This window comes from Balaenoptera physalus, assembly GCF_965194825.1.
Source record: "Balaenoptera physalus genome assembly, chromosome: 12".
NCBI classification, from domain to species: Eukaryota; Metazoa; Chordata; class Mammalia; order Artiodactyla; family Balaenopteridae; genus Balaenoptera; species Balaenoptera physalus.
Window position 1 is genome coordinate 65,266,473 of NC_138897.1, and position 13,628 is coordinate 65,280,100.

Below are 13,628 nucleotides of genomic sequence, written 5' to 3' on the forward strand. Positions count from 1 at the left end.
TCCTAAAGCCTGGATAAGATGCGTCCTCATCTCTCTGTGATTCAGTTCCTATTTTCCTTACATGGCATTAACACTAGCTGATCTCATGAAGGGGCCCTGAGAGGTAACAGCCAGAAGCAAACATTTTGTAATATTGATCCTTTAACAATAGTCTATTAATTTATAAAGGATATATCTACATTCCTGGTTTTTATTTAGTCCTCCTAATAATTCCCTGGGAAAAGTAGTCTTCTCATTTTGCTGTTTAGGAAATCACAGCTTGTAGATGAGAGAAAATTTCCACACTTTTTCTAAGATTGTGTATGTATCTTTATAGATATGTGTGGGTGTTTACTAAAATATATATACCCACAAACGAGCATACACACACCTCCTTGAAAATTATGGTTCACAATGAGGGACGTTTTTAAAGGAATACTCAACTGAGGGTAATAGTCTCTTCATGCCGTAGAAACCATGAGTCCAACCACCCTGAGTAGTATTTTTTTTTATATTTATTTTCCAAATTTAGTTGTACTTCCGCCTCAGAATTTCCATACATTTTTTCCTCTCTGCTAAAGAAGGCTTGTAATGACCTGTTTTCCCGTTCATCTTAGAACATTTTGATTTACCTTTCTTTATGTGATATATAAAATTCATATATTTATTTTAGTTGCTATTTCTGGCGATCTTAGGCATGGGGAAGGTCCAAGTGACCTTTCCCAAGGTCAGGGTATCTGGGAAGCTTGAATCCATCTGGAAACTCTTCAGCACTCATGGGTGGGTTAGTGCCCTGGATGAACAGTTGAAAACAAGGAGCTCACAGAGACTTCTGTGAACGACTGTCCCCCATGGGCACAACCATTGATGGATAAACTCCACCATCCCCCCATTATGAGAACACCCCTAGTCAAGGAGAAGCCAGTTGTGACACTAGTGGGGGGATGGGTGCTGAGCTGCAAGAAAATCATGTTATATTGATGACAAGGAGCATCATCGGGCCAATTTTCTAAGATTCCACCAACCAGAACAATCTGTTCCCTTTCTCTAGGTTATATGAGAATCTCAGAGTGTCTGTGATTACTCAGTGGTGGTACCATTGTAGAATAGTGTTGTTTAGAGATGATGGAAAAGTTCAATATCTGTGCAGCCCAGTATGGTAGCAACTGGCCCCATGTGGCTATTGAGTGCTTGAAATGTGGTTCCTGGGGCTGAGGACCTACACTTTCAATATTACAGAACTTTTTTTTTTTATCCAGGTGCTGAATTTTTTTTTAATTCATCTTTTTTTTTTAATTGAAGTCTAGTTGATTTACAGTGTTGTGTTAATTTCTGCTATACAGCAAAGTGGCTCAGTTATCCATATGTATATTCTTTTTCATATTCTTTTCCATGATGGTTTATCCCAGGATTTTGAATATAGTTCCCTGTGCTATATAGTAGGACCTTGTTGTTATCCATTCCATATGTAATAATTTTCATCTACCAACCCCAAGTTCCCAGTCCATCCCTCCTCCATATGCTCCAGCAATTCCACTCCTGGGCATATATCCGGACAAAACTATAATTCAAAAAATACATGCACCCCTATGTTCATAGTAGCACTATTCACAATAGCCAAGACATGGAAACAACCTAAATGTCCATTGACAGATGAATAAAGAAGATGTGATGTATATATAATAATATATTTTATATATATATACACACACACACACTCACACAATGGAATATTACTCAGCCATAAAAAAGAACAAAATAACGGCATTTGAAGCTACATGGATGGACCTAGAGATTATCATACTAAGTGAAGTAAGTCAGAAAGACAAAGACAAATACCATGTGATATCACTTATATGTGGAATCTAAAATATGACTCAATATTATAGAATTTTAATTAATTAAAAAAAAGAAAACTCCATGTGGCTAGTGACCACCAGATCGACCAGTGCAGATCTGCAAACCATTCATATACCTATTATTTAGGAAACTAATTGCAGTGACATCAAGGGAATTTGCCATCCCCACTGACCTTGAGAGCACTTTGGGGATGAAAAGGTGTGAAAGAGGTGGGACTTTCAAAGCCAAGGTCAGATGTGTGGAACTGCAGTGTCGACCCATGGAAATGACGGTGACTTTTCAGATATGAGCAGGAAGTAGTGTTTCCGGTTGTGACCGTCCTTTGATTTTCTTTTTGCAGGCTCCTTCATGTTGGTGAACACGTCTGGGAGATCTGAGGGACAGAGAGCCCACCTCCTCTTACCGCAACTCAAAGAAAATGACACCCACTGCATTGATTTTCACTACTTTGTATCCAGCAAGAGTAATTCTGCTCCCGGGTTACTCAATGTCTACGTGAAGGTCAATAATGGGCCTTTGGGGAACCCTATTTGGAATATATCTGGAGACCCAAACCGTACATGGAACAGGGCAGAGCTGGCCATCAGTACTTTCTGGCCTAACTTTTATCAGGTATGCCCTTTATTTTTCATTTCCTGTTTTGATGCATCCTCTAACTTCTGAAACTATAAATCAGTTTTATATTAGTCTAATCAGAGAATGTATTAGAAGTGTTGGTATTTTTAGACCAAGGTGAGGAAAGCTTATGCTCATGGATAGGGAGTGTATTGAGGCTTTGTTTGTACATTACCTTGAGAAATGAGTAAAATGCACCATTCAAACTTGTTTACGTATGTATCTATTTAAGAAAATAAAAGCAGCCACCTGCAGCAGGGCAGGAAATGCTGTCTGCAAGGATGTTTTACTTTCTATGTTAAGTAGCCACATCTGACCCAGGGGGACAGAGCACTTGATGGTAGAAGAAAAAACCTCTTCTTCCATGAGTGGATCTCAGGAGTCATGGGTCATTAGGAAGTGAGCCCGAATGGAGGTCCGCTGGTGAGATGCAGGGCCCTGCTCCCACCCCATCAGCAGTGGGAAGAAAATGGCATGTAGACCGAGTCCTTGTCATGGAGGAGCTGCTCTGTGGGATGTTCTGTTGGGACCACATTGCCCACCTGGAGTGGGCACTGAAAGGAAATGAAGGGTGCAGGCCAGAAGCGGTTAGAAAGTGGTACCAAGGAGGTCCCGCTGGTCTGTCCGTCCTCTCGGAGAGGGCCTGTGCCCCAAGAGCATCCCGACTTGGCGTCAAAGGTGGGAAATTAGTGACGGTGGTGTTCTGTGTGCTTTCTCCTTTTGTCCACAGCCTCTGAAAATAACTTCACATTAAGAACTCAGTTAATTTCAAGCTAAGAGGATGCATTAAGAGAATTGCAGTATTTTGCTTTTCTCTTTCTTAATTCCTTTGGCTCACTCGGAAGCCAACGGGAACATGTATCCAAGATCATCTCTCATGGTTAATTGAGGTGCTTGGCTAGACCCAGGGAGGAAAGACTGAGTCTTCTCAAGGGCTGCTTGTCATCTGAGCGGCATGATCGGCGCCCGGGAACCCACTCTGCAGGCTTGGTGTTTATTAGGGAAGATGTATCAATCCCAGTTCCTCTATCCCTGGATTTGATCATGGGAATTAATGGGCTGTAAATTCTGTGCTTGTTTTATCTTTGTGCCCTCGTACCTGCAACAATTTCTGGTATTTAAACGTCTCTTAAATGGAAATGAAGGGGTAGTAAAAGCTCTGTTAGCACACATGTAAATTGTTAAAATCCTTTTAGAGTGCACTTGGGCAATACATTTTAAAAGTGTTAAATATTTAAATAAGTCTAATTTTAGCAATCTACTGTTAGGAGTTCATCCTAAGGAAATAATGAAAAGTGGTAGCAAACAGTTAGCTACAAGGATATTCACGGCAGTGTATTTATAATAATGAAACACCAGGAGCAGTATTACATTTCTTACAATAGAGGATGAGTTCATCTATGCTACCTCAATACAAAAATTCATTTTGCAACCGTTAAGAATAATGTTATGAAAGATCATTTCATGATGTATCTCAGCTTATTTTCTTAAGTGGATAAAACTGTATAAAATCATAAAGCAGTATGTTAAATTCAACTTTAAATTAAATATATGTACTAATATGTATTAATTATACATTAATATGCATTAATAATATTAATATGTATTAATATATTAATAATATTAACATGAATTAATTATATATAAATACATATAATATTAATATGTATTAATTATATATATTATACATATAATTAAACTATATGGTGAAATAAATATATTAAGAAGTAGTATCTCCCCAGCTAGTGACTTGAATTTTTTCTTTCTGTCATCTGTCATATTCTAAATTTTCCCCAATGTACATGTGCTGTTTTTATGTATAAAACAAAAAAAAGAGTTAAAAAGTAGTTTTTCTTGCAGAGGGAAAATGCCCTACTTACTGAATATCCTTCTTTTTTATAAATATATTGATAACCAATCAGGGTATAATTCAAAAATATGGCCTTTGGGACAAAGTTTCTTCTTTTGTAGGATTAAAATGGAAGCAAGGGAAGTGGGTTTGGCTAAGGCAGGCTTCATAAGGCTGTGTATGATGGACTAGACTAAGAGGCTGAGTGTTTTTAGAAACTTCTTTTGGAGGGGACCTTCCCACAGTAGAGAAGGCCTAGCTAGTTCCCCTCTGGAACCTGCACTGGACTCTTCCTTGGTCTCCAGGCATCTAGACAAGATGAGAAGGTCTGTCCTGCTCAACTTTGCCCTGGTCTTCTTCTCTTTCCCCTTAGCAATGCCCACCCAAAACCTGTAGGAGTGAGCCCTTGAGGGGCTCCACAGCTGCCAGAGCCTGGTGCATTCATTTAGTTTTGACACTGGCTACAATCCAAATCTTAAATTTTTGTTTTGCCTTTGTCTTAGTCGGCTTGAGCTGCTGTGAAAAAAAGAAAAACAAAAGCCCACAGTCTGGGTGGCTTAAACAACAAACCTTTATTTCTCAGCTCTGGAGGCTGAGAAGTCCAAAATAAGGGGCCCTCAGATTCCGTTCTTGTTAAGGGCCCCCTTCCTGGCTTATGGAGGCCCCTTCTGGTCTTCTTCTTGTGTGCTCAGATGACCTCCCCATGTGCAGCAGAGAGAGCCCTGGTCTCTCTTCCTCTTCTTATAAGGGCACTAATCCCATTACGGGGGCTCCACCCTCATTGCCTCAGCTAAGCATAATCACCTCTCTGATGCTCCATCTCCCAATTCCATCACCGTGGGGGTTGGGGCTTCAACATATGAATTTGAAGGGGACACAACACTCAGCCCATAATAGCCTTGAACACACCTGGCTCAGACAGTCAGAACTAAAGGAATGATTTAATTTATCAACAGTCTCAGGAGATCGGCCTTTAAAAGGAATTATCAAACTACAGTTGGCCCTTGAATAGTGTGGCGCTTAAGGGTGCTGACCCCCAACACACACACAGTTGAAAATCCATGTGTAACTTGTGACTCCGTCCAGACTTAACCACTGATAGCCCACCCTTGACCAGAAGCCTCACCGATAAGATGGAAAGTCAATTAGCACATATTCTGTGTGTTATGTGTATTATATACTATATTCTTACAGTAAAATAAGCTAAAGAAGAGAAAATGTTATTAAGAAAATCATAAGGAAGAGAATTTATGGTACTGTACTGTATTTATTGATACATTAAGTTTACATCATCTGTTTATAAGATGAATCACCTGTCAGTACCTACATCAATAGTGTCTTATATGATACAAACACCATAGATGTTATACGTATTACTAACACGAGATAACAATAATGAAAAGATAATGTGAAAAGTAAACTCATATTTATTTACAGTTGTAACAATTCATGCATCGATAACAAAGAAGCAGCAATGTGATTGATTTACGGTCACCTCCTGCAATCCATACAGTTGCTTCTTCGTAGCCTAGCCTATATACCAATGAATGAATTGTTATCAGATTTTTATGGCACACAGTATTATGTCATATTCATAATACAGTATTGGAAACATTGTTACATTAATAAAAACACCTACCTGTTGATGGTAGGCTGATAGTTTCTTCAATTACTAGAGAGAGAGGTGTAAGGTAATGAAATTCTTTGAAAGCAAAGTTATAAAACAGTAAGAAAACAAACTGTTCTAACCTATAAACCTATAAAATGTTATTAATTTTATATTAAATATCACCCACCTTATGCCTATGTAAGATGAGACTAGTATTGACATGTATTTCATGCATTCATGACATACCTTTTTCTTAATTTTTTTCGATATATCTGGGCCATGCAGTTTGTGAGTTTTTTCAAATTGTTGCAAATCTCCAAAAATCTTCCAATGTATTTATTGAAAAATCCACATATAAGTAGACCCACAGAGTTCAAGCCCATATTGTTCAAGGGTCAACTGTATACTGAAAATAAGGTGATCCTGTATATCAGACCATTGTCATTGTCAGTGAATTCTTCCTTTCTTGGGCTCTTTTGAATAAAATATTTTGCCTTCCCAATTGTGAGCCTCTGACCCTCACCCCCAAACTCTCCTGCTCCTCACTGTGACCTCTCACACTGCTGAGCAGTACCTGCTTTACCATATTCAACTGGAATGTAGTTCTCATTATAGCTTTTTGGTTCACTGGGTGATTCATAGTTTCATACTCTGGGTTTAAAGGTGGATTTGCAGAGATTCTTTAAACCAGTGTTGCTAAATGTTTAAGAACCTGGTGATCAAAGTTTGTTAAGCATCTGGATCCACTGAAAATGCATTTGTTCATTTAATTCCCAAGGAGTCTAGCCAAGCCTCAGCCTTTCACGTTTTACAGGCATAGTTAAGGTTGTACTTCCCTCTTTTCTCCCCTTTATCTGCTGGGCAGTAAACATAGTGAAGTCATTACCCTAATAGTAACATAAACTATTAGATAAATGGCACTCAGTAGATGATACAAGAGAGATGTCAGCAGGAAATTTCCCAAATGCTGAGATAGACCTTAAAATCACCATGTAAGACTTGAATGACGTTCCCAGTTGGCATGAGAAAAATACATTGTATCAACAGGTGGAGAGGAAGGAAAATACCTACCAATCCTATTTCCACCCTTGGCGCAAGATGTCAGCTGAACTGGAGGTGATCAGAAAAAAAGCTGGAAAAATCAGTTGTCCGTGTTCAGGCAGCACTGCCCTGGATGGGGGCTTCCCCGTTGCGCCTGTGGGGCAAGCACACCCTTACTAAGGAAACGGCTGTCATATCCTGATGTTCGTAAAAACCTGACTTATGCAGGAGCCATCTGCTTTTAAATCAATTTCCCAGACAGATATCTCCATCAGGAGTTTTGTACTAGCCTGAGGATGTGCTTCTGCTTTAGGTGACTATTATATTTCTAATTGCAAAATACACAAAATTATTTTTCTGGTATCACGTGTACGTGCATGCCTGTGACATTTTCTTTTATGGACATAGTTCATAAAAGTCAGTATCCAAATGATGCATTCTTAGTATACAGATAGGCTGTTTCTGGGACCAAAAGCTGAGGACAAGAGAATAGGACATGGACATTTAAAGGAGGTGATAACACAGGGACTCTGCTTCCGCCAGACGCCCCATTAGTATTTAGGCTGCAAGATACGTGACAGAGATCTAAAAAATTAATGTAGAGTGAACACATGCTTGAAATACTAGTATATTAAAATATTTTATATTCATATAGTACTTTATAAGATGCTCTTCACACTTTGTAAAGTAGTTTTGATCTAATGAATTAAGATTGATGAATTAAGTCTTAAAAGATCTCGTATTACAGTATTGCTTGTAAATGAGCGGCATCATACTGTAGTAAAAGAACATATGCTTTGCATCAGACAGAACTGGATTTGAATATGAGCCCTGTTTACTTATAAGCTTGGGCAGCTTAAATTTACTGAGCCTTCCTAATTACGGGACTAAATATAAAGACAGGGCAGGGTGTGAAGATGAATGGAAGAACACATTTTGGATGTGCTGGCCTCTCAATAAATGGTGGTAGTTTATGGAGATTCAGATTTGTGGAAGACAGAAAAAAGGGAAGCAGGTAATAGTTGAGTGCTTTCTCCTGCTAAGTCACTTCTTAAGTGTGTTTGGTGCGATGGCAGAAGGTATGCAATGAAAAAGCGTTCTGGGAACGAATCCTTCAGTGAAACAGTGGATGAAACGGGATGAACCAAGGGCTTTCCCGCCAGAACATTCTAGCATGTTAGCCCTGGAACTGCTATCGTGGTGCTCTGGGCACTCTGCCTACACTTGGGGAGCAGGTGCTCTGGGGGGGGACCGGGAACGGGGGTGCTGGGCTGGGTTCCTTCTGTCTGTCCTGTTCCTGATCCTCCCATGCTTTTGTCAAGAATGTCCATTTCTCCCTCATCTTTGGCTGCAAGATACTGAGTTGATTCTCATCTTGAGTCTTGTAAATTGTTGGATTTGGGGAGGTCTTTGGTGCAACCAAACACCACTGCACTATGTACTTTGGATAAACATAGTGGGTTCTCTTGGGCATCTCTTTGTTTTTATTACCTTTCTGCTAACATGACCTAGATTAGCATGTGTAGAGTTTCAAAATGGTTCTTAGCAGAGTAGTGTTCTTGCCACTTTATGGAGCTTTCCCTATTTATGGGAAAATAATATTCTACCAGTACACATCACAACGGTAATCTGCATGGAATACAGCTAATTGCAGGTTAATTACTGTTCATTAACACGTAAATTGTCAAGTATCTGGTGATTAACATGTATTTAATTACTTAATTAGTGTTTGTTCTAACTGCTGTGACGTAGAACCTGCCCCTCTGCTGGGTGGCAGCATAAGTGCAGGCTACCTGCTTTCACCAGGGCACCTGGGCTGTAACACCTGCTTCCTTTGATTTAGACACTGCCTTTTGCCCTTTTAAGAATAGCATTTTCCTCTCACAAGCACCCTTTTACTTTACTGTGCTGATTAAAAAAATATTTCACTTTGATTCTGTTTCTTCTCCCCTCCTCTCTCCTCTTACCCACCTGCAAGTGTCCGAGGCCTCTGATGGATTCTTCTGGGTTCTTAACCCCACCTGCACCCAGAGACGCCCCTGGAACCCCACACTCACTGCCTTTCTCCCTGCTTTTGGAGATAGTGATTCTGAGTCCTGTTGGAGGCCAGGAGGGCAGTGATCTTTCATACAGATGGTTGCTTTGAAAAGGAAAAAATGCACAGGTGGCCTTGAAATCCCTCCCCCTGGCCCCTCAATAAAGGTGTTATGCCAGGCTGTGGGCAGTGACAAGAGGGATGGGAAGGTAAAGTCAGGGAAGATACTGGCCTTCTGGTTGCACCAAAGGGCCTGGCAGGAGAGGAGGCGTGGATCCGTGCTCTCAATTCTCTGTGCACTGAGCTTATCAAGGGGCCAGCACTTCGGGGAGGCTAAGCCAAGATTTACCCTTTACCCGTCTGCCATCTTTCCTGGTGGATGAGGGGTGAGGGAATCGGAGATACTTGATCTTTCCCACCCCTTCCCATCACACTCCCACCTGGACTCCTGCACGGCAGCCTCGCTTTCTTCTCTGGACTGGCCTTCAGCCCACTTATTTTATTAGAAGGTCACGTAAGCCACGCTGAGTGGCAGCAGCTTGGCAGGCATTTGCTGCCCAGAGACAGTGTTTAAGATCTGCATGGGTGAGTGTTTTCCAAACTGTGTTCCAAGGATGGTTAAAAGGCACCGGTCAACCAAATGGGAAGAAGCACTGATTTAAGCGAAGTAGAACACATTCTGTACTGCCAGGCCTTTCAGAGCCCGGGAGTGTTTCTGCATTTCCCCGGGTGACACATGGCAGGTGCAGGTGCCTGGCTGGAGCGTGCACATCCGTTTGGGTTTAGCAGAGCATCTCGAGTCCAGTATTCCCTGGAGCACCTTGGGAAATCCTGATATGTACTGATGGAAAAAGAGAGCGTTCCCTGACTCCATAAATTCCTTAGCTTATGGCCGTTATTCCAAGTGTGTGACCATTGAATTGCTTTGTACCAAGTGCAAGACAATCGAATTGCTTCGTCCCTCTAGGAGGACACAGGAATTAGATGTGGCAGTGAAATAGAACCCTGTCTCAAGCAGGAAAGCTATTCTAAGCAGGTACTCCTGTCCTCTGCATTTTGTGCTTAAAAAAGATGAGTTTTAAGAAATCAGTGAGGACATATGAGGCTGTCACTTTACTACAGACTCAGAGCTGCATTTAGGAAGAAGCAGAGGGAGTCACGTGACAGTTTCGTATCTTCAAAGATAATATTTTATATATTTATTTTGAAAAGCTTACCATGTCTCTGGGTTTCTTTCTCAGTTTGTATTTGTTATTTGATGATCAAGGACAAGTCCTTCTTCTGGGTGAACATCTTCCACTTCTCTGTGGTCTGTCGCTTCTTGCTTCTGAGCACTTTTCCTTATCACTTTCCTATTTTTTTCCCTCTGCCTTAATTTTCTTACATATCCCATTTTATAAAATGGGCATTTGAGCCATGATTAGAAAAGATTGGAAAAGAACACTACTTCTTTTCAAAAGGGAAAGGGAAAACACAAAAGTGAAGAAAGTTGTGTTATTTATTGGTAGAAAAAATAGATGACATCATTTCAGAATGTCCTAAATGGCAAGACAAAGCGCTGATAATTAGCTTCATTGTGAATCTTATCCTTTGAATGCCTTTAACGGAGAGAAAGTAGGTTTTAACTTTACTTTGATAACATGTTCATGGACTTCCCTGGTGACTTCCTGGTTAAGAATCCGCCTGCCAATGCAGGGGACACGGGTTCGAGCCCTGGTCCTGGAAGATCCCACATGCCCCAGAGCAACTAAGCCCCTGAGCCACAACTACTGAAGCCCACGCACCTAGAGCCCGTGCTCCGCAACAAGAGAAGCCACGGCAATGAGCAGCCCGTGCAATGCAACGAAGAGTAGCCCCTGCTTGCCGTAACTAGAGAAAGCCCACGCGTAGCAACATAGACCTAACACAGCCTAAAATAACAATGCTAAAAAAAAAAATGTGCATATAAACAAAGGTTTCAGTACTTTGTTCCTGATTTGGTAAGGTCTATCGTTTGTGGTTTTGCTTTGACTCTTCATCATTACAGAAACTTTTCTTTTCCTATGTTTTTGTTTTTTATTTAACTTATTTGGGTAAAAAAAAAAAATCAGTTTTTGTGAATATGATCCACCTTAGCTTTTTATTTAAACCAAAACCAGAAAGGAACTACGAGGCTCTGGGTGGGAGGACAGACAGATGCCATGGAATCCCCTTTGTTCTAGGGGACTGACAGTTTCCACCAGCCCATCTTCTGTGGGGAGTGTTTGTGTTGGTGAGATAACGCCTTTGCTTTGCTTATACGTGGCAGGAAAAGTGGCATCGTGGAAAGCTAATTTTGCTCCTCACTAAAGCAGGGAACATCGGAGATGCTGCAGTGTTAAACTTCTTCCCGTCTCCCGTTTGGCAGACTCAGATCCAGGATGGATTTCCATGAGCAAACAAAACAGCACTAGTCAGTGGTTTAACCAGTTGCTTCCTACCTGAAAGCCAGTGGCTTTTCCCCAAGGCTCCAGAGATGGTGGAGCTGCACCGTCTTGTCTCCTGAGATGTTATTTGTTGAGCGGTTGAAAGAATATGGATTCTCTCTAGTCTACATGTCTTTACATCCCATGGCTGCCAGTAATATCTGGGAACCAAGAACAAAAATGAGCATTGAGTCCTTCCAATGACCAAGAACTTTGATAGAAGTGGGTCTCGGTGTGAATCCAAACACACGAATACAGTTTTGTTCTAAACATCATGTTGAGCGCCAAATGAGTAAACACTGGACCGCTGCTTCTGGGGGACATAGGGCATTAGTCCCGTGATGAGAGCCTGTGGTCACAAGCCTTTCATCAACTGATCGATACATAACCTTGGTTTGTGTGCGTTTCTGTAAAGATGCCTTATTTAATGTGTATCATTGATTCTTAACAGTGAACTCGGCCAAGAGTGCTAGGCTTAGGCGTGAAGGAAGCTTATTTAACACACATGTTTTCTCTGTAAGACACATCACAGCCTTCTTGCACTTGGCGATACCAGACAGCGTTTCAGCATTGTGCTGGGGGCCATCTTAAATAGCAGCATCGCCAATAAAAGGCACAAAAAGGTGAAAATGTGACACATTTAGATGAAGATAAGGACACTTGTTAGTGGCAGGAGAAGGGAAGCTGGAAGGCAGAGCTTCTCCTTGCCCGGCCTCTGCTGGGATATGTGTGTCCGGCGACTCCAGCCTTTGCCGCTCTGTCCATGTTCACAAGTGACCAAGAATGCTTTGCAGGTATTGATTTTGGGGTTTTGAATAAATTAACGAGTAGACAAATTCACAAATTCAGAATCAGCAAATAGTGAGGATTCATTATATTTTCTGTTAAGCTAAATTTCCCCCACCAAAAAAAAAGTGATGTAAGATTAAATACTGTGTGACGACAAAATTATTCCAGAATACGGTAGTTTGGCTCTGTGATTCCATCATACCCATCCCCCACGTCAGCTTTCAACTTTTCAAATAATCATAGCTTAGATTAGGCTAGAGAGCAAAGGCGTTTTTCCTAAAAATGTATGTGTTTGGTAAAAACAAATAAAAACATTTAGCTGTAATCAAGCTAATGCCAAAGGACATTGTGCAGAATGAGATCTGAAAGTCAGGTTGGAATACAAAAGTGTTATAAATTCTCAGTAGTTTAGCTTATTTATAGAGGATTTGCCTTCTAAATGAGCTGGATTTTCTTTCATTTTATAATTTAATTTTTAAGACAGTGTTTTGAGGCCTATCAAGTAATTCATGTCTATGGTTTTGTTTTGGTGTATTGCAATTACGCTTTTAAAAATTGGTAATGATACTCCAATGCTACGTGGGCATTTAAAACACCACCCGTATATTAGAGCTGAAACAAATCAAGCCAGGAGAGGGCTTTCTCCCTGTCATTGCTAGAGTTCAAGGCTCCCCCAGGAAGTGCAAAGCATATTGTTTTTGCCTGAGACGAACTACTGCTATTGATGTGTGCTTTCTTGTTATCTAGAGTAATGGCAGCCTGTTGGTGAGCAAAGCAGGAAAGCTTCCTCTTAAAGCAGTAGGCTGGATAGTAAATATTTCAGGCTTTTCGGGCCAGATGGTCTCTGTGGCAGCAACTCCACTGTGCTGTGATTGTGTGAGAGTCGCTGTAGACAATCCATAAATGAATAAGTGTGACTGCCTTCCAAGAAAGCTTTATTTTCAGCCATGGAAATTTGAATTTCATATACCTTTCACGTATCACAAAATCTTCTTCTTCTTTTGATTTCCTCCTACCAGTGAAAACTTGTAAAAACCATCCTTAGTTTGTGGGCCAGACAGAAACAGAGGTTGGGGCAGATTTGGCCCATTTGCTGACCCTTGTCTTAAAACTGGCATTGTCAAAACTGTGTCATATAACTGTCCCTTGCATCTGTATTTCTAGGTCAAATAGATGATGACTACATTCCTTAGTTCAATCTGGAAGTAAAGAATTTAGAACATATGTACATCTATGCATTAAAAGTCATATATATTTGTGTGTATGTATACATATGTGTGTGTATGCATGGTTATATATTATATATTTGTGTGTGTATGTGCATATGTATATGTCTATGTATTCTACATATATAGTCTCTCATACCTGCTAGATTAGGCAGTTGGGTAACATGAAAGAAGCCCAGAC

The 13,628-nt window shown here is 40.7% G+C and overlaps 1 protein-coding gene across 6 annotated transcripts in view; it reads left to right on the forward strand.

The window, feature by feature from the left end:
* The window catches only part of PTPRM (protein tyrosine phosphatase receptor type M), a 745,633-nt gene that overhangs the window by 272,125 nt on the left and 459,880 nt on the right, over positions 1 to 13,628 (forward strand). For all 6 annotated transcript variants that reach the window (XM_082418591.1, XM_082418592.1, XM_082418587.1 and 3 more), the window contains exon 3: positions 2,180 to 2,451. In XM_082418591.1, coding sequence (XP_082274717.1) covers positions 2,180 to 2,451 — 272 coding nt within the window. The remainder of the gene's footprint in view (positions 1 to 2,179; positions 2,452 to 13,628) is intronic.